The sequence below is a fragment of the Pterocles gutturalis genome, unplaced genomic scaffold, assembly GCF_000699245.1.
Source record: "Pterocles gutturalis isolate BGI_N339 unplaced genomic scaffold, ASM69924v1 scaffold48763, whole genome shotgun sequence".
NCBI lineage: Eukaryota > Metazoa > Chordata > Aves > Pterocliformes > Pteroclidae > Pterocles > Pterocles gutturalis.
In genome coordinates this window covers 3296-24536 of record NW_010119855.1, presented here as the reverse complement: position 1 = coordinate 24536, position 21241 = coordinate 3296, and the positions used below count along the sequence as shown (strand labels likewise).

General features: G+C 37.9%; 1 protein-coding gene across 1 annotated transcript; it reads right to left on the bottom strand.

Moving 5' to 3' along the window:
- Positions 1-2371: 2371 nt before the first annotated feature.
- IL18R1 (interleukin 18 receptor 1) lies at positions 2372-21036 on the bottom strand. The gene is made up of 10 exons (XM_010076681.1): positions 20988-21036; positions 19735-19975; positions 13623-13800; positions 11794-11947; positions 11219-11281; positions 8756-8912; positions 8440-8573; positions 6863-7024; positions 5056-5214; positions 2372-2781 (listed from the first exon to the last, which is right to left on the bottom strand). Exons 1-10 carry the CDS (start codon positions 21034-21036, stop codon positions 2372-2374), a joined length of 1707 nt encoding a protein of 568 aa, XP_010074983.1.
- Between the last annotated feature and the right edge of the window lie 205 nt (positions 21037-21241).

The window sequence follows — 21241 nt, the reverse complement described above, 5'->3', positions numbered from 1 at the left end:
CTCTAGGGACTGGCAAAGAGAAAGCAGGCAAGCCCTGATTAATGTCAGTAATTCAGGATATCAGAGCAAAAAGAACAACATCTGGTGTTAATATGAGTATGTATATCCTTAATTTTCCTTGTCTCCCTTTACCACTGCATGGGCAGTGAGGATCAGCTACAGAGATTAAATAACTGTCATGAAAACATTCTGTGCAAAAATACTTGCTCTTTTACAGATATTGAGTAGTTCATTGTACTGAGTCTGAATGTCTGCTTTGCTGGCATTCAAACAACTTTGGAGTTAATGCCACGTAACTTTCAACCTTCCTTATGTATAGTCTTCTGTTATTCTGTAAAACCTCAGTGCAGTCAAATTCTGTATGATCTCACAGTCTTCAAGGTACAGCTTGATGAGGTATAGCAGGTATATGCCATCAGATCATCTCTCCAAACTGAGATGAGGGGACGTTCATAGCAAATTTAATCCCAGTTTATAGTATCTGATTCTCATAGAGGGTAGGCTCAGACTAGAGCTTTTAACGAACCATGTGTACTACTTGTATTCACATGTGTAGTATAACATGTTTGACGCTTTATGATGTTAGGCAATACATTGATGACAGCATATGAAAACCTATGTGGTTGAGGAGCAAGTTTAACACCTCAGTTAAGTACCAGGAGAGTTACTAGCTTTTCTGTCATCTATTTGGCCAAGAAATTGATGTGTCCAGTATGTCCAATGGCATTTCTGAAGTAGAGACAATCATTAGTTCTGCAGGAGAAGTTAAAACTGATCTGTGATTATAAATCATAGGAAACACTAGTAGAGAGGAACTGAACCTTGGGAAAGATTTGGAAATGTAAAGACACACGTATCTACTGAGCATGAATCCTCTTCAGTAAAACCTGAAGCCAGAGAATGGCTTTTGCCTGAGTACCATGTTTCAATAGCTCTTTAGATGCCTGACAGAAAGAGGGAGACCTCTTGGAGTAGATCTGAAGGACACGACAGATGTATGCCTTATTCCTTAGTTCCTTTTCATCTGCATGTTAACCTGGCGACTGCGTTGTCTCCATTTTGTAAATCCACATTTAGCCTTTACTTTTATCTGAGCATCTGTGAGAAACCATGCTTCATCACAGGATATTTGACAAACAACAATACATTTCATTCTCATAAATCTTGAGACATTGCCATGACACCCAGCATTCCAGCTGTGTTCTAAGTGCACTGGGAAGGTAGCAGAGCTCCTCCACTACAGCTGCATGAATCGAGTGTCAGTGTCAAAGAGATGTCTCCTCACAACTAGCATTAGTTGAATGTAAGACAGTGATGAGAGTGGGGTGAGCCTTGATGGTCTCCTAGAAAGCTAACAGATCTTCTAAAATGATCCATTGATTTCTCCACATTGGTACTCGGAGGAAATATGCTTCCATTTTATCCAGGAATTTATGTCAGATTGGTATCTTCTGCCAGGCAGCTAATAATAAAGGAAGATTACCATGGTTTTGAACAGCATTACTGAGTTTGTTTTAAAAGATAATACTAAGTACGAGTGTTCCAAAGGGCTAGGAGTACATGTACATACAGAAGATCTTATTTTCACATAAATCATCTACATTCCTCAGATTAAGGCGGCTCAGGGTATAACATAGATATCAGTGTCCCTGAACAAAATACTACTATCTTTATACCATTCCCCTCTTCTCCTTGACAAACTGACTATTTACAGTATTCTCAGTGAAATAGGAGGATGGAAACAGTCTTTACCATTCCTCCAAATCACTCCTACTTGGCTTGTCTAGACTATGCACAACTCAGTAGTGAATACTGTTAGCCCAACCAAAACTACCCTACTCTTTCTAACCGCCCTTTTCTCTGTTTTAATTTGATTTTTCTGCTTGACATTGCCCAAAGCCCGCATGCCAAGCTATTTAGGGCAGGAGCTGTTTGGTTCTACTCTCAAGCTGAATCCTTGGGAATAATGAAATACAAAACCAAGAGCACCTAAATGATAATACTTTGGAAATACTGGTATATTTATTGAGGGGCCTCAAAAAGCATGCAAGTATAACTAATATCATTCTACATTACTGGAAAATGTGAAATCAAAATGTTTTGCGTTGTGCTTCATGCTGCATGGTAAGTCTTAAGCAGAACAAAATTTCTGCTTCTTGTGCAGATTGCTGAAGAAACTCTCTCAGGGATGGCATTTAGGTTAGCATTTGGGTTAACATCATCCTAGCCACTGTAACAATTTCTACATTCTTCTCAGATCTGAGACTTGGCCCCTAATGGGGACTGTCTTCCCAAAGTAAGTCTGCAGTTTGTGTTTTCTATTAGTTATCAAAATGCAGTTTTTTTGCAGCATCTTCTGTCTCCAGACCTCTTATATGACTGCACTAAAATCACAGCTTTCAGTCTGTGGTTGAGCCCCTTCTGAGCCTAGGTCAAGATTATTATTATTATTATAGTGCCCTTTGGTGTTTATCTTGGTAGGTTTCGCTGGCATCAGGTACCGAAGGTTCTTCCAAAATCTGGAATTCACAGGAAGAGATTTATCCTTTTTCCACTTCACAACCCTCCTTGATGGTAAAAGAGACAGTGATTCTGGCAAGAAGTTGTAGTCACTTATAGGCATATATTCAATTAATATGATCTTAGCTTTTCTTTCAACTAGGGCTTTATGCAGTCCACTCTCAAGTTCATATATGGCTCTGTCAGAAATGTAGTTCTGGCTCAGTATAATGATTAATCTTCGGCTTTTGTCAATGAATGAATGGATATCATCAACAACCGCTGCAAATTGAAGATAAATGTGTTATTAAACTAAATTGAAAGGATAGGCACTGAATCAACTTATCCTTTAACAACCACACATGTATCCAAAAAAGCTCTGCTTATAAAGTGACAGCATGTAAGCTTCCTGTCCCTGTGAAGAGATTGATATGCATTACAGATTAAGAGTCTGCAAAAATGAGCTCAGGTACAGCCAAAGCTTGATCTCTGGAGCAGACATAAACCTACATACAATCTCCAGCTGCTCTAGACAGCTGTCTGTCAGTAGTCACATGGATAGAAGGTGACAGGAAAATTTATTTTTCCTCCAACCAGACATTTCTTTGCTCTTTCATAATAGATAGCACTGGAGTGATTCCACAGATTCCTCTCTCCACATATTCAGTAACCCTCAGGTTACTCCTTCCTTTATGACACCAAATACCCAAATCTATTGCCAGTAATCCAAGGCTGAGAAGCCTAACATGTGATGACAGAATGAGTTCCAACTGTGTTTTATACCCATGACTTTTGTCATGACGAGTGATGCATGAAATCAAATGGTGATACCCTTCAAACACCAATGCACCAAGTTGAATTCTCATGCACAACTTCCTGTGCTTGCTTCAGCACCATGGTACAAGATCTACAGAGACCAGAGATCTTGAAAACATGCCTTATAGGGAAAGGCAAAGCAAACTGCAGGAATAACCTAAAGAACAGAAAACTGAGAGGAGAAGGCAGTTGACAAGGGTATTACAACACACCAAAGTCTCCTGTAAATAGAAGGAAACACTCTGTTTCCAATGGATCATAGAATAGAATAATTGAATCATTAAGGTTGGAAAAGACCTCAAGGATCATCAAGTCCAACCATCAACCCACACCACCTAACTCCCTAAACCATGTCCCTAAGCACCACATCTACACGTTTCTTGAACACCTCCAGGGATGGTGTCTCCACCACTTCCCTGGGCAGCCTGTTCCAATGCCTGATCACTCTTTCAGTGAAGAAATTTTTCCTAATATCCATCCTAAACCTTCCCTGGTGTAACTTGAGGCCGTTTCCTCTTGTCCTATCACTTGTTACTTTAGAGAAGAGGCCAGCACCCACCTCACTACAACCTCCTTTCAGGTAGTTGTGGAGAGTGATTAGGTCTCCTCTCAGCCTCCTCTTCTCTAGACTAAACAACCCCAGCTGCCTCAGATGCTCCTCATAAGACCTGTGCTCCAGACCCTTCACCAGCTTCTTTGCCCTTCTCTGGACCTGCTCCAGCACCTCAATGTCCTTCTTGTGGTGAGGGGCCCAAAACTGAACACAGTATTCAAGGTGCGGCCTCACCAGTGCGGAGTACAGGAGCACAATCACTTCCTTAGTGCTGCTGGCCACACTATTTCTGAAGCAGGCCAGGATGCCATTGGCCTTGGCCACTTGGGCACACTGCTGGCTCATGTTCAGCTGGCAAACCAGAGAAAAGGAAATAAGCTAAAACTATTGAAAGAATCATACTGAACACTTCAGAAAGCCTTTCTAATACTTAAGGAGAGAGAATAACTGTGGAAAAAATAATGTCTTGGGAGAGCTGTGATACCTCTCTTTGGAAAATATGTCAGGAATGGATATGAGGAGACAAGATCCTGCCTTGTGAAGGAGGCTGACTGACTTTACTGTTCTGTGTTTTTAACAATTAAATCCTATTTCTCCACTAGATCTTTGGACTAAATGGAATCCCCCAGTATCTTTTTTCCAAGCATCTGCAAAAAAATATCTATCCATAAGCCACTTAGAGAAACAAAATTCCAAGTTCTCATCTCTATTTTCTTATGGCACCCATTATATTAACAAAATGGTTTTAACCACTGTACTGAAGATACAGGAAACATGCAAATTAGCTGAGAATAACTAGTACAAAAGACACCAGCTGCTCTGTGCAATAAATGTGAGTTCATTCTTATGCGCCTGCTGTCAGCAAGAACGGAACAAGAGCACTATTACTGTGAAACATCTGACATCTTCTGTGTTCTCACCTTAACCTTCTCGATGCTAGATTTTTTAATCTGTTCATCTTGGTTCTGTGTAATTAAAGATATGGGGGGGAAGGTGTATATGAATTCATAAATATATCTAAAACTATGTAAAATGTATGCATGTGAACTTTGCATGCAATAGTCTAGATTAAATTTAAAATGTAGCATTTCAATGCATATGTGACAGAATTCCTTCTAGTTAGAGACTTTTACCTTTGTGTGAAAATGATGTACCTATTTAATGACAAGAATATTCAATATACTTACCTCCTCCAGGGGATACATCCCTCTCAAATATACATAACTTGTATCCAAAGTTTTCCTCTAATATCATGGGTAATACCTTCAAAGCAAACTCTCTCTCTTCTTCGGCAGAAGAAACGCAGTCTTTCAGGTAAGACACAAATGCATCATATTCTTTTCCATCTGGAAAGAAATGAGCAGGTGTTCTCTTGTTAGCAACCATGAGAAATAAAGTATCTGATCCACCATTCTGGTTTTCAAAGTTATTGTCTCAGTAGAAAACCTTCTAGAAATTCTTGCTCTTTCCTACCCTGAACAGTCTTCAAACAAACAAACAAACAAACAAAAATCTGGAATCAAATTAAATTTGAAACAAAAGTCTCTGATTGCATTTAGCCAATATTTGAAAATAACATAACCTTTCTATATTAAGGTGTTCTTTTAAAAAAAATCAGATTAATTTAACCAGTTAATGTCACATCTGTGATGATCAAGAAAATGGAGGGAAGCAAAAAATGTGTCTGTGACCCGATCAGAATGCTATTTAAGTGATATTGCAGATTTCTACATTTATTTTACTCTTTGTCTAAGACTATCAAGTAGTTCTATAGAATGGATACTGGCAAAAGAGAATAAACCAATTTATTATTTTAGTTATAAGAGTATACCATGTCTGGTTGTGCTTTGGGCAGTAATTATAAACACCAAGACCAATTCAGAGGCCAGGTCTACCACATTGAGTACTAGCTAATTGAACCTTGCCACAGAACAACTATCTGGGGGTTGAAACTAGATGATCTTTAAGGTCCCTTCCAACTCAAACCATTCTATGATTCTATGATTCTGTGATATAGAGGCACATATGGCTTTGCAACTTAAACTGTACTTCTTTGCTTCCCTTTCTGGATATTTTACTACCTGTAGTTCATAAGAGACAGCACAAACTAAAGCCCACAAAACCCTACACATGCAAGAGCTCTAAGAGTAGGAAATCCATTGCCTAGTATCAGACAGTCAGTTCCTCCAGGGTGGCCTAGTCCAGGTTCTCGGAGAGCCTCCTTGTAAGTCAGCGTATGCAGTGATAGCTAACATCAACAGATAGATAAGTAATGTTGGCAGGCATAAACACATTATTGAGAAATCTCCAACCACTGTAGTTTATTCAAGCCATATTCAAGCTGATTGAGAGACTAAGGAGGGATAAGAAAATTAGGTATATACAGCAAGTTTTTTCACCACAATTTTCAGAAAAACTATACCCAGAATTGGGTAACTGTCAGACTTACTCCTTAAGTCAAGGTCACAGTGATGCTGCCTGGTAAGATACTGGTAGTGTGCTCTCCTTAAGCACATTTAGTGACAAACCTATAAACGTCACAATGGCCTCTACAGTCAAGGAAGCATTTTAACCTTCACCTCACTGAAGGGCATCAGTGTGATGAAAACAAATTTCTGTCTGACAACTCCAGAGTGTTCATCCTCTTTACAGACATATAAGTGTAAACTTCTCCACCTTCATCAACTTTTATGATGAAGAATATGGCAGAACAGAGCACATCTGAACAGCATCTAGCCATGTCCCTTCCACTACCTGCTTCACATGCAGCTTCTTCACTGTGTTTATCTGCTTGTTACTGCCCCAGGCGTATAACAAACTCACTTTAGCACCTGACCATCAAGCTCTCTTTTACATATTCTTTGCTGTTTCTATTCACAAAACTCCTGGATTTATTTTGTCTCTTCCTCAAAGATTGTTGTTTTATAGAATCTACCAGAAACAATTTTTTTAATCAGTACACTTATTTCAATGTCAGTATTATCCAAGTCATACCTCCAACAGTGTCATCACTTCTGCATATGTTCCTGTAAAACAGAACTAAGTCAACTCTAAACAGCACACAGACAAACACTGCAGCTACAGCAACACATGGAAACAGTACAGCAAGGACCATTCCAGTTGTAAATATGTGCACAGGCAGATCTCGGATGTTCCCTGTAAAACAGAAAACCAGGAAATTATAGGCTTAACAAAGAGTATTATACAACAAGATAACTGTATTTGATACTGATGGCATCTTAAAATCACCCCAAAAAATCACGATATTCATGTGAATCCTTTCCTGTTAATGCTTTGAGCACATATGCATGCCATTTGTCTTGAGATGAAGAACTACAGAACATGGATTACTCTAAAAAGTAGAGAAACAATCTTGCATGCATTCACACATGCTCCACACACGTAAATGGACAGTATGTGGGATCAAGACTGACACTACAGATTCTTATAGATGTACAGTATCCCAAACTGGTGGTCACACACATTTATAATGAGTTTTCTCCAAGTTCTTTTTTATTTCCTGTTATTCTCTACCTTTTACCCCTCTCAGCTCATCCATAACAGACCTTAATGTCCCCTTTAAACTCTTTAGCCAAAATATTTTTATTTTTCTCCTGTCTCTAGTCTCTTTACAGCTTTTTTTTTCCTTAATTATTATTCTGTTACCTTTGTCTTTCTAGTTCCAAATACAGATTTCTACCCCTTAATTTTTTTTGAAGTCTTTATGAAGGCACTGTGAAGTCATGCTCATTGTAGTCTGTATTTTATTTGTTTTATTATGTGCATAATCTTTTGACTAGTCTATTTTCAAATATTTCCTCCCAGTAAAGCTTGGAAAGGTCCAAGAGAGATGGAAAACAAGAAGGGAATGCCCATTTGCCATGAATGGGCAGTCTGTTGGACTATGAATGTGAAGTAATACATGGTAGAGGTCAGTTTTCCATAGCTAGAAGGATAGAGTCCCTGACAAGAGAGAAACCATTGATCAGAATGTTTCAGGCATTATCAGGAATATAAAAGATTGACATTTCCATGGGGGAAAAAAAAAAAAAAAAAAAAAAAAAAAAAAAAAAACCACAAAAGACAACCAAAGCCTCAGATTTTTATTTTAGAAAGAGCTGCTTACTAAACAAAGTGATCCAAAGAGTAGGCTGTTGGCTGCACCAAGCTTTGGGTAGTTAATCCCCATGATCCTACCAATCCAATAAGTGGGAGAGCACAAGGAATGCTCTGCCATGGGATCTGACAAAGTGCCTGCCAGGGGTCTGTCAGCCAGAGCACAGCTCAGCCTTCCCCAGGTCTGCCCGCAGCAGCAGCAGTTGAACCATGGAGCCCTCACTCACACACCTGCTCTAGCAGATGTAGCAGCAACTCCTGCTGCCCCTGTTTCAGAGCAGGAGGAATCACCCAGGGGGCTGTTTACGTCCAGCACTAGATGGACCAGGGTCTTCATAAGCACACAGGCATATTTGGAGGGATGTTCTGAAATCAGTACCTTTCCCTCAGGATTGAGAAGTCTGGTATGATTAATAATTACGTATAAGAAGTACGATTCATAGATTATACTGTACCTTTCTTCAGTTTCACTATTTTTGTTTGTGTTCTTTCATCAGTTTGCAACATGCAGGTGAAATTATGATGCATGTCCTCATCTGTTACTTTTTTAATCCGTAGTAACCTTGTGACATAGAACTTGTTTCCCAACCTGCAACAGGGAATGGGGTTAGCAACATTATCTGTACAGAAACCTACAATGAGCTGAGATACAGATTTTGAGGAAAAGGTTCTTAAATAACCTCAGACTGAGGTTTTACTGAATTTGCAGTTCCACAAAGTGCAGGACATTATCACATACAAACAAAAGTGCAGTATTTTCAGGAAACCTACTGTAATTTTTTGAACTCTTCTTCACATATTGAAGGTTCATTCTCTGGGATACCTGTGCATTTTTCTGGAAACGTTTGATTAATTAACCAGTAGAGGCTGGCATCTTCTCGCATATAATAACCCAAGAAACCTGTGCAATTGAGTACCTCTTCTTTACCTAAACCAAACATAACATGAGAAGATCTAGTCAGAAGTAGCATTCATGTTCACAGTGCAGTAAAATGTCAGCTTTCCAGGCAATGCATTCCATGAGCCGTGCTCCTTTCTGGACTTTGTAAACGCTGCACAATGTTTCGTAACTGTTCCGTGGCTTCAGCAACCATGCACAGGGCTCTGTTGCACCCTGTTGCAGAGTGAGTCACCCACTGCTTTCTCTCAGATAAACTCTCACAGCCAGAAGAGTTTAAATAGGCCAGAGAATTTCAAGTTTTAGAGAACTAAAGGGAGTTGGACTCAATGTTCCTTGTGGGTGCCTTCCAACTTGAGATATTCTAAACTCTATGAACTAGACCGTGTTCTGCAGGCAGAGAACAGGAGAGGACAACCTATCACCAGTGTCCCAAGTCCAGGTAAAGGTAAGTAACCGGTAAGGGTTACAGCTAATTTATTGTAATAGCTAAACTATGCACTATTACTCAATAAAACCAAAACCTGTTAGAGCCCCTGCTGAAGTCTCACAGAAGAAATTCTCATCCTAGCACCACACCTGGAAATCAGCATAATCCTGAGTATGTGAACAAATCAGTCAGTCAGCTACTTTGTACCATTTCAAAGCACTAATCGGCAGTGACAGGAGCCACCCCGTAGAGTTCGGTGAACTATAAAAAAGAGCAAAACTAAAAAGACAGTTGTACACTTGGGAAAACAAAGGCAGCTCTGGAGTCTGAGATTTGGTGATTTGCAAGGCATTTTATTTTAAGTATTGTCACAGGAAGCTTGACCTGAGGTTAGCTGCAACTTTACACCACCATTTCTAGTCTATGCCAGCATCATTTCCAGGGAAAACATCCAGAATGCGCTTCATTAAGCTACAAAAGATGCATGTTAGCTCTTGTTCAGGCCATCATGCACAAATACTTCCCAGTAAGTGAGGCCTGCCCAGGAGTTCTCTAAGGGCACCTATTATGAGCTGACTTCTCAAGATTTATCAGTGGATGCTTCCAGTGGAACCACTTAAGATCCTTTAAAGCAGGATCCAGTTGAAAATCTGCTCCTCTTAGATTCAGACCTTAGAAATCCAAATTGCAGTTGCACAGATTGAAATACAGACCTAAACTTCTAGTAGTAGTAAACCTACCTTGCAACTCTAGTTTTTTCACCATACACAACAGCTATTTTGGGGAAAATATTACAGAATACCATCTAAACAATGACAGGTTTGAAAGACCATGGACCTAGCTCATTCAAAATTCCCTTCACTCTCCACCATGTCATCTGTTTTGTCACTCAGCAGGTAGTTCAATGACCTTATCAAATGATATTACCAAGGCAGATGGAAGGCAGGTGGTTCATGATCATTTGGTGCTGAACCCTGCTACCTCCTAAGGGTTGGGACAAGCACAGTAAGTGGGAAGAACTGTGCAGGAAGGGTATATTGGGAGGTTGGGAGGCATGAGGCATCATAGGATTGGGGTACTACCATTAGAAAAAAGGACCTAGCAACTAGTATTTGTAGGGAAGAAGGAAAACTAGCATCTGAGATCCTGGCTGAGCAAATGAAACACACATATGAAGAAGAGAAGATAAATATGATTATTCAGACTTGGAAAGGAAGGACTAGGCAACCAGATGGGAGAAGCCCTCAGGCACAAGAGAGGAAAAAGGTAAATTTCTGCTTTTAAAAATTAATTACAAATCAATCACAACATTAATTAATTACAAATTAATTACAAATCAATCACAAAATCCAGATCCCATACAACACTTGTGTGAAGTCTGCAGACCATGCCATCTGACCTACTCCCAGCTAGCAGCACAGTTAAGGCCTTGGCTTTTGACAATGTAACCAATTTTTTGCAGCAGTGACAGATCTGCGTGCTCACATTGCCAGGGCTGTCAGCCCTCACACTGCCCATTTCTCTGCAGAATAACATCCTCAACTGCATCAGATATTACAGGGATTACTCATTATTGCTGTTTGCTGAACACACCCAATGTCTTTCACACATCACTCCATGGGGTTTGCTATCTATAAAAGAAAGCCATGGAGGGATGGTTTATCATCACCACCACTTTCTCTTGCTGGTCATAGCAGCAACCTCAGCTTCTGCCACTGTAAGAAGGTACATTCAGTGTGCGTGTGTATCAGCCATGGAATACACTATGTGTGAGAATGGATCAGATCCAGGAGGGTGCACAGACAATTCTTAGTTTGATTACACTTAACCAGACCATCAGTAATAAAGGGGACAGAAGTATAAATATGCAGTAGCTAACACAATGTTTCTTGTACTAATTTCATACCTATTTCTGTTTCAATTTCTTCATCGCGTCCAACTATCTCCAAAGTTACAGCCTCTGGTGCATCTAAAATACATAGAAGTATTGCTATTGAAGTAATAACATACTTACATTCTACCACAGTAAAAATTACACATTTGTTTTATCTCTAAAACTAATCACATACATTCCATTTAATTAAAATAACAATATCTGGACTCTGGCATTATTGATTAGTTTAAAACACACGATGTCCTGTGGAATTTTTTTCACATGCATATATATACAGAGCACAATTTACAATGGTTGGAAAGGCTCTTCTCCAAAACTCTTACTAACTTTGTATGATTTACTTACGGCAGCTTATTTTGGAAAAATAAAACTTCAGGGAAAAAGTACTAAATTAATTTTCCAGAATTGGTAATATTTAATATAAACTTCTGCTACTGCTTTTTAATTTTTGAAGCTATTGCAAAATAGTTCAGATTACCAGATTTGATCACCCTTGTATACATTTATCAAATGAGAACTGTAATTAAAAATCTCCACAGCAAAAAGAAACAAAAAGCATGCTTCAAAATTTTAGAAAGCTTTCTTACCTTCTTCTACTACCAGTTTAATTGTATTTGTGCTGTGATATATCTTTCCTTCATGACTGATTAAAATTTTACAGGTATATATCCCAGAGTGCTGTACTGTTAAGGTTCTGAAATCCAGTTCTCGCTCTGTTTCATTTTCATAGTTTTTACAGTCCTGCATCAATATAGAAAATACTAATCCATAGCCAACATACATTCAAAACCTTAAAGAAGTTAAAAATTATTTTTGAAATGAAGCATCACTACCACTCTTTCACTATCTCAATTACATTTATCTGATGCAAAAGAGCTGGGGGCCCAGTTTTCAGTGGTGGTCACTTAAATGTAATAATAGAACATTTAATCCATTACAAGTTCAGAGCACTGCAATTCCAAATAGGTGCCTGAGTACAAAAACATTGTATCAGGATTTTAAATGTACTCATCTATTTTTTTTCAAAATGATAGCTTGAGTCTAGGTGTCACCGGCTTGTGGCTAAAAGTTGTCTAGACTTAGGAGGAGATTTCAGGTTAAAGCAAAATGCCTCAACAATAGGGAAAGTGACCACCTCAGAGGGTGGCAAGAGTGGGACTCACATTTGTTTACCTCCCTGTCCCCCAAAACAAACTCTGTTTTGTTTTGGTTTAGTTCATAGCACATGTTAAGTGAAATGTCCTGTGAAAATACAGCAATATTTAGTTTTGGTCTGAGTTACCTTAGATTAAGACAGGAAATGGTCACTGATGGAAATAGTGCAGGAAATGGACATTTCCTGGATGTATGTGCTTACTACCAGGTTCTTATACAAAAGGCATGTGTGACAATCCCTCTTTTACCTATCTCAGCTTAGGGTATGACAGCAAGGCTCTGAAAATTTTTACCCAATCGATCAAGCAACAAAGGATATTTAGGTGCAAGGATGGCTGCTTCATCTGTCTCACACAGTATTAGGAATTAAAATATTAGGCATCAGTACACTCCGCCTAGCCATGAGAGAGGTCAGACTGGGGTATTGTCCTTTACTGAGGAAAACATATCTACCCATGGCCTTATCCATCAATGGTCCTATTCTCCCAGGCCCCAAAAGACAAGCAAGCAGGGCTGTGGCTCATTCTGCCTGGCAGAATCCAGATGCTCATACTTAAGATGTCAAAATCCTTTCCTGAAACTGATTCAACATGGAGTAGACAGTCTGTTACTCCAACCACGACACCTGAGAGGAATAAAGAGCATTGGTCAAGGCAATGCCCAGGGGCAGGGTGCAAGAGACCTATTCAGGGTGCTTCATCCAGTGGTTGAGCACAACACCCGACAGTTACAGGTGCTTACACAACTATTATCTATGCTTTGACAAAGCTGGTAAAGGGAAGACCGACAATTTGCCTCAAATGAAGAGAACTGCATCTGTTATATATTTTGTAAAAAGTGTTCAAAAACAGCAAAACTTAAAAGTTTGCAATTACTTTACAAGCACATGCCAACTGTAAAATAAATATTTTGGAACCTCCTTTAGTGTCAGGATAATATCTGTATCAGCAAAGTAGCAGCTGGCTGAACTAGCTGCTGGCTAAATCAGCAAACAGATGTACGCATCAGATCTGCTACCATTCTAAACTACCAGTTTATTAATAATTTCTGATTACAGGTACATTTTTCTACCAAATCTGAGAGCAAATAAAAACTTTCTTTTGTATATCTGTCTAAAGGTTTTTTCCCTAATAACCCAAGAAAATAAAGCTTTACAAGGTTTGTAGATGCTTCTAAAAATTTGTTTGTAATTAATGTTTCCTGCAATCAGATGTTTTGTTTCTACAGCCAATGATTTGAGCGACACTGTTTCAGTAATTACCTTGTACCATGTTACGCTGTCATTTTCATTGACAGACAAATCACTGCATTTCAGTGAGTGACCAGTTCCAGCATTTTTAATTTCTGTAGTTAAATGATTTGTGTTGAAACAGCTGCTTTTATTTCTTTCAAGTACATTCAAGGTCCACTTTTGAATTGTGAAATTTTGTGTTCCATTCCTGTGAAAAAAAATTAGCAAAATCAGGTTTAAGAGTTTTTTAAAGGAATGTAGCTTAGTGAGTTACACAACAAAATACAAATAAATTCTCCAATACATCTGTTAGGTAAAAGGTATATCTGCAGTGACCTAACTATTTATATTCCCCTTCATTACTTTTTCCACCCCCAAATATGTGTTATTTCCCATAACAAAAGAGGTTATCTAAACTAAATCATCTATCACAAAACATTTGACAATACATCTGTGAAATATGACAATATATGTTGCATTGACCAGAACAAGGATGCAACAATCTGTGGCATCATGTGTAGTTATAAGCGAGCATAAATGAGTTTCAGGACCTTGAATCAGGCAGTGATTTTGCAGGTTTAATCTCCCATGCATTGCTATGGTTTAAAGCAGTAACTGAAAAAATATATGTAAAATACATCAGAAATAATATGGGCAACTCCACTATTTTTGACAGAGCAACATTATTCATTGTTTGATACAGTGCAGATAAGTCACTGATATTTTGGAAATATTTCTAAACTATGCAAGTTTAATGAATTACAGAACCACTTATGGATTCAAGCATGTTTGCAAAAGAAGGCATTTTGGAAAGGCTTCACCTCTTTGTGTTTCAGTCTGCACTGATCAGAGATCTACAGTAGCTGGCCACCCCAGGTTGACTGGAAGAGACAGAAACTACAGTTTCTAAAGCAAAGTCATTGTGTCCCATGCAGTATCTATAAAAGATCAGGTGAATAGTCTCAAAATCGCCTCTTTTGAAGACCTAGGAGCTGACCGTTGTCATTCAGATATCTACTATGTTCTATGCACACATTCCTCTAAATAATCAGATTATGGGTGTGAGTTATTTCACTGCTGAATACATCCAAATACATCACTACCAAGGACAAAGAAGCCAGAGGACTTTTGGCTTAAGTTTGGCAAAGTAGACCTAACTTTGGCAAAGTTAGGGCTTAAGAGAAAGTCGTATGCTGCTGTAAATTAATGGATGAGATTTCACAATTAGTGCATAAAGCTCTCATTTTTTACTGAACAAGTAGGGTCTGACAAAGCAATCACAGAGCACTCCCCTCCAGTGTCAGTCATATTGTCATAAATATGTTTGAATCTTTGTGTTTCCAAGAAAAGTAAAAGGAATTGTTCCCAGAAGAACTGAAACTAGTCAAGAATCATTTCAGTGAGAAGGACTAAGGGGACAAAGCAATTGAAATAGAAAAGCAAACCTGACAAGTATATCAGCTTAAACACCATTCTTGACTGACATGCCTTTTATTGTTACAAGATTCAGAAGAACTCTTAGGATATTATTTATATGATGAATTTAGACCAGCTTTTGGATTGGGTTTTTTTCCTTTTTAAACTCCCCAAAAAGATGTATTTATGTATTTTGCTCACCCTCTTCTCTTTGTCACCCTTTTTCAGCCCACATAGGTTCTCCTTGTTCTCCTTACTCACTTGAGATATTCATTACTCATAATTGTGATTGACTATCTAAATCTAAACATAGTGGTTTGGTTTCTCAATCAGTTAACTATGGTGTCATAAACAGGAAAAACCTTATCAAAACTTCACCATCAAAGATGTACTCGCATGGGTATTAACGGCGGGTGGAGTCCTTCTCACCTATTCTTCAACATCACATTTACACATTTAAATCAGAGCTACTAATCACAGGCAGCAGTGGGACCACAGTCAATAGTCACCCTTTTAGAGTATAGTTTACATGACCTATTTTATATGTTTGGTTTAGGACAAGATAATCTGTGCACCAGAAAGGCTTCTCTCTCTCTCCCTGACAGTAAAAGTACCTAAGATAAGCTTAGGTGTAGACATAAACATTAGTTCAAATTAATTCCACCAAGTCTATGTGTTTCTTTAGGCATCACACTAGTGTCCAAATGCTGCTGGAGAAGCCATTAAAGATCTAGACATAAAATACATATGATTTTTCTATCTAGATTCAGCAGATAGAGGAAAGGGATCAGTAGAGCCACATGTTCTCCTCAGCACTGTCACTCCACAGAGGCTATCTTCTGTGATCATATTCGGTGAAATCACTTCAACAAATATGGGGACTTCACCCAAAGTGGATCAATATGTTATACCTGATGAGCCAAAATCTATCAAGGAGTAGCTCCCTGGAAGGTAACAAAACCACATCTATGCAAACAAAGATGAATTTATCTTACATAATTTCTAGCTGTCTGCCATGTATACGATTTTCAGAAAAAAAAAATGCATTAAGTTGTATCATTTAAGCTGCTAGTGTCTGAGTTGTTGTATTTCTATCCCGGTTCTCACTTGCTGAGTGATAATTTGTGGGAAACAAAACCATTTCTGTCTTAACAGTCCTTCAACTCCCCCCATCAAACCCACCAAGAAGGAACAAAAAAATTAGCTTGACTCAGGAGAGGATACAGGGAAGTGAAGGCCCTTAGAGAATGTAAACCAAGTTTACTGGATACATAGCCAACTCCAAATCATCCCTTAGCTATTTCACTGCAACAAGATAGTGTTACCTCAATATCTTAACCTACTGCAAGAAACTCACTCTGCCTTCCAAACTACAATATTAACTCTAAATGTGTGTTCCCACTGCTTTCCACCATTCTAAACACATTGAAAAAGTGAGAAGTATTAGCATCTTAAAATCTATCACGTGTTTATCATGAATCTCTGTACTTTCATTTTTTTAAGGAACCTGTAAGTTCCACAAGTTTCAAGGTCACAAATACAGAGAAATCAGATGACCTGCTTTTTTGTATTCTGTTTTTTTCTTTGATAACCACAGGATACAGGCTATGAAAAAACATACAATTTAGAAATCCTACCAGAGATGTGTGACACAGTTTTTCTGCTTACCACTCCCACTAGAAGTGCATATGAAATTCTTTATTTTCAATAAATGTTGCTGAAGATGGACACACTCAGGCTTGCAGGTGATGTCTATTAATTCCTGAATGTATATCCTAAGTCTACTAACAAACACATGTGAACACATCAACACACACACTTTAGCTATCTATGCTGTCTCAGCAGGACACTTCTGCTTTAGCTGGAAAACTTCTGATTCTTCTTCAAGTCAAAAATAAGTGGGTAACACCATAAATACAATGTTACATCCTTTTCACCTCCTGCTTCTTGCATATTGTCAGTTGCAATATATCAGGAAAAAAAATCCCTAAATTTAATTAGTTTGCAAAATCTGTCAACATGTGTTGACTTACTTTTCTCAAAAATCTGCAGCATATTTAATCGCCACTTTGTTCACTAGAACTGCCTAAACAGTTATATGCACTCTAACAGCAATTTCCTATAGAGCTTACAAATACTTATTTCTAAATTAAATAGCTGAAAATAAAAAAGATAAATAAAAATATGCTTAGAATGTCTGCTTTCAAAACCAAAACTTTAATCTATTATAAATGCTCTGAAATGAAACTAATTCCATTCCAATTGTCATTCTTATTAAATCATAAACCAATTCAGTAGTTCACAACAGCCCACAATTTTTTTTACAGAGACTACTAAAAGTCCTCTGTCTCTGCAGAAAACTTTTTCTGCAAATAGTCTTCTGTATGTGCTGAAATATAACTTCTTTAATATGCTTGCCAATACTGAGAAGCATCATATAAACTAAGCCCTAGGTCCCATTAAAATACCCTTATGCTTATTGTTTCCAGTGGTGAGACCTGTGAAGAGGTCCTGCATGAGGACTGCAAGATTCTGGCATGTGCCTCTTTCTGATTCTAACAGAAAAATGAGTATCTGCATGGGTCTAACATAAAGAAATTTTGGAGGAAAAAAAAAAAAAAAAAAGAAGTTGTTTCAAATATGGTCAAAATATATTCTTTTAATTACAAAACTTTTTTTTCCAATATAAAAATGCTTTCTTTCAAAATTGAGTTTTAAAACGCAGTAGCATAATATAGTCTTAGAAAATGAAACAAAAAAGCAGAAAATCAAAACTCTTAATTCCAAATGAATACTTTGATATAATCAAATCCTTTTTTCTGAGTTTCTTGCTTAAACAAATCATCAAATCAAGACATTTTACAAAGGATCCAGATATTTCTGTGTTTTCCAACAAACAGTTATTTTAACAGACTTCATCCTAATAGTTTTACTTGAGGTGTTTTCCTGTCATCTCCTTCTTCTCTACATAAGGCTGCTTCCCTCAGTTTTGAGCTTGCATTTTTTTTTCATACTGATTTTATAGAGTTCTTGTAATTTACTGTGGATTTACTGTCCTAACTCCAAGTACTTAAAATAATCACAAAACCACAAGGATCGTGAATTAAGGCTGGGCTTATTGCAGCTTTCCTCTCTTCTGTCCTTTATTTTAGACTCCTTATGACAACCTCCTTCAGTAGCTTGACAATTCAGGTATGGTCTCCACCCATCCCTCCCTGTGCCAAAATAAGTCAGAGTATGCATTTTATACCACTGGTTAGGTGCTGGCACTAGAGTGAGTTATTAGATTTAAAAGCTTTTTAGCACCATATTTAGTGAAGTGACAGCATAGACGGCTGATCAAGGCCATCAATAAAGCCAAAATTTAAAGACAAATTCAGACTTGATATGAAAAGTACAGGTCCATGACAACAGACAAGCCTATGTCAGGTGTTATCTAATGTTAACCCCTACATGCCAAAACTGAGCAGCTGGCTTCACCTGTGCTACTTCAGACAAATGTCTGTACTCAATAATACAATACATTCACATGACCTTGCACAACAAAGTAAACAAACTACCATATTCCCCACCCCCTAAGACAATTCTCTTAAGACCGAGTTCAACATACATGAGTAAATTTTTTCTCAAGCTTTACCTACTAATCGGAGAACGAGTGCCCTACAATTAAAACGAAATCACATAAACCCAAATAAAAATTCTACCAGCAGAATTTTCATTTCAGATACTGTGACTCAGTACTTTTTAAAATAATATCAGTAAGACGATAATAATAATGATACATGAAAAAATAAAACATGAAGTTTTCAGCTTCCAAGTTAATTTGGAAGTTAACAACTGAAGTCCAGCTTAAAAATGTGAACTATTGAACTTGTGTCTGCAATGTTACTGGAGAAATGTGGAGAGCATTTTTCAGTATCTGCAGTCCCAAAACTTTTACAAACCAGGCAAGAACCTTAAAAATAACACCTGGAGAACAGCACAAACCATTACATGCAAAACAATGTGTTTAAAATTAATTATTGCTTCAATTGGAAATGATGAATTACAGTTTTGGTGCAAATTAGTCATAAGAACTCCATGCAGCAAAGCTTTGATTTAGTCCTTTAGTCTTTCCTGGTGGCCTAATCAAGATTACCACCAAATAATTGAGACTCACCCTTACTCCCCCTTTTGATTCATGATGATCTACAGCAATAAGAAATCAAATCCAACTATTTAATTTGTTCTTTGAACAGCTCCAAGCATGCAAAGGTTTGCACAGAAAGCAGAGCTCAGCTATGCCACTCTTTTTTTATGACTTTTCTATACAATTAGACCACTTGGCAGGCCTCATAGAATGAGATCCATTCGACACAGCAAGGAAGAACGAGTCTGGTGGAGAAGACAAGCAAACGTTTCCTTTTACTTGGCAGTGGACAGAAGGTTAGCCTGTCACTCATTTGCCTTAGGTAATTAATCACAAACCAGCAGAAATGTTACTTGCCTTATCAAAAGCTTTACAGAACCTTTGAAAGGTTGCCTCTGCCTATAGCTATTTATAAATATTACAGGTCTGCCTGGATGGTTATTGTGAAATGTTGTGGAAAATGACACCGCAGTTCGTGTAGTTCCCTGCACCTCCTTTGTACAGATGCCACTAACAATACAAAGCACGACAAACAAAGGAGCTTCTTCATAGACAAGTGCAAAGGCAGGATGTTCACTCGTCGGTTCGTGTACCCACCTGTGAGTGACAGAGTAATTCCCAGAGTCACTGAGTTCAGCTGGCCAAAACTCCAGAAAATTCATTTGGGAAACAATTCTGTGTGTTTCCTTTATCAGTTGCTGCTCTCCAGCATTTTCTTTGTACCAGTTTATTGTGTATGCTTCTTCCTGAAAATGTTCTTGCATTGTCTCAAGATAACAAAGGAAAAAATATTCCCCTTCTAGCACATCAATGGAGGCACGAAGGGGACACAGCTTCTCTTCAGAGAAAGAGGAAAAAAGATAAGTCAGGAAGCCAAATACTTCTTTCAGAAAATGACATTAGCGTGACTTTAAAGCGATGTGCTGTGCCACTCATCTTTTATAAAGTGACTTTCTCTCAGCAGAGTGGTTTGGCAGTATTTATTTATTGCAGCAATATTTATTTCAGTCTAAAATCTCAGTTTACCAAGTCTTTATTCTACCTCACCCAAGCAAAACTAGAAGGAAAAGGAGGGTAAAAAAAAAGGACATTCCCCTACGATTCTTTCACATGGCTCCAACATTAAGTGGTAAAGCAGCTGCCACAAATGGAAGGCGAAAGAAGAAATTATTCACATATTGTTTGACTTGACAAATATGGCTAATCCTCAGAACTGGTCAACTGCCACAAAAGCAGAGATACTATGAATTAACATTTGCATTTTCTTATCTTCTTAATTAAAACTAAATCATTATGTGGCTAGATTTCTTTATAACTTGCAATAAATTGCCTTGGAACAAAATTATGGGTGTAAAATTTAGTCTCAAAGTCTGCTTTTCCAATCAAATTTCCCAAATGCATCTTTGCATACAGAAGTCATAAAAATACCTAAAAGGGACCATGGTCTAGTATTAATAGTCAAAAAATAAAATAAGCCTTTAATTTCTATTTGTCCTGAGGTTCTCAGAGATTATTGTTGTTTAGCAGCTATTGTGACCTCACTTCTGAATGGCATAAGAAGAAGCAGAGTTATTCTCTTCCTTGCTGTGGCTCTTCATACGTCCATGTTCCAGTTCAACATCATCAAGTGTTTCCAGGTAGCATCTCTGCTCTTTTTTATTTCATATTTTTTGCTATTTTTGAACAAATTTCCCAAGCCTGGAGGCAGGCTGAAATTGCCAAAACCTTTAAGATTTTGTTCTTAGCTGCAAAATACAAAACTTCCTCACTCTAAGCAACTTTCAAGAAAATGCCACATATTCAGCAAATATTTTGAAGGTTCTCCTATTTAAATGAAGATTTATACTTACCAGTGGCAGATTCAATGATAAACATTAAAAAAAAAATAATGAGAGTCATTTTCTTGAGTTACTTCTAACTCCTTCTCCAGAAAAAAAGAAACTGACTTGCTCTTGCTTGTTTGAAAGCCTAAGAAAAACAGATTCACAGTTCATCACAAGTGCAGTGAAACAGATTCCTTTGAGCACATGAGCAGTGTAACTATTGCCTGGTACTGAAGAGGGCTTTCCAAATGGAAAGTTACACATTTTTATCATAACACCTA

Bases quoted from the DNA above. Each gene is read 5' to 3' on its own strand.
- IL18R1 (XM_010076681.1), bottom strand. From the start codon at position 21,036: ATGACTCTCATTATTTTTTTTTTAATGTTTATCATTGAATCTGCCACT. The intron at 11,948-13,622 runs GTAATTACTGAA...ATATTGATGCAG, and splicing joins ACAGCGTAACATGGTACAAG to GACTGTAAAAACTATGAAAA. The intron at 8,913-11,218 runs GTATGAAATTAG...TGTTTGGTTTAG, and splicing joins AGAAATTGAAACAGAAATAG to GTAAAGAAGAGGTACTCAAT.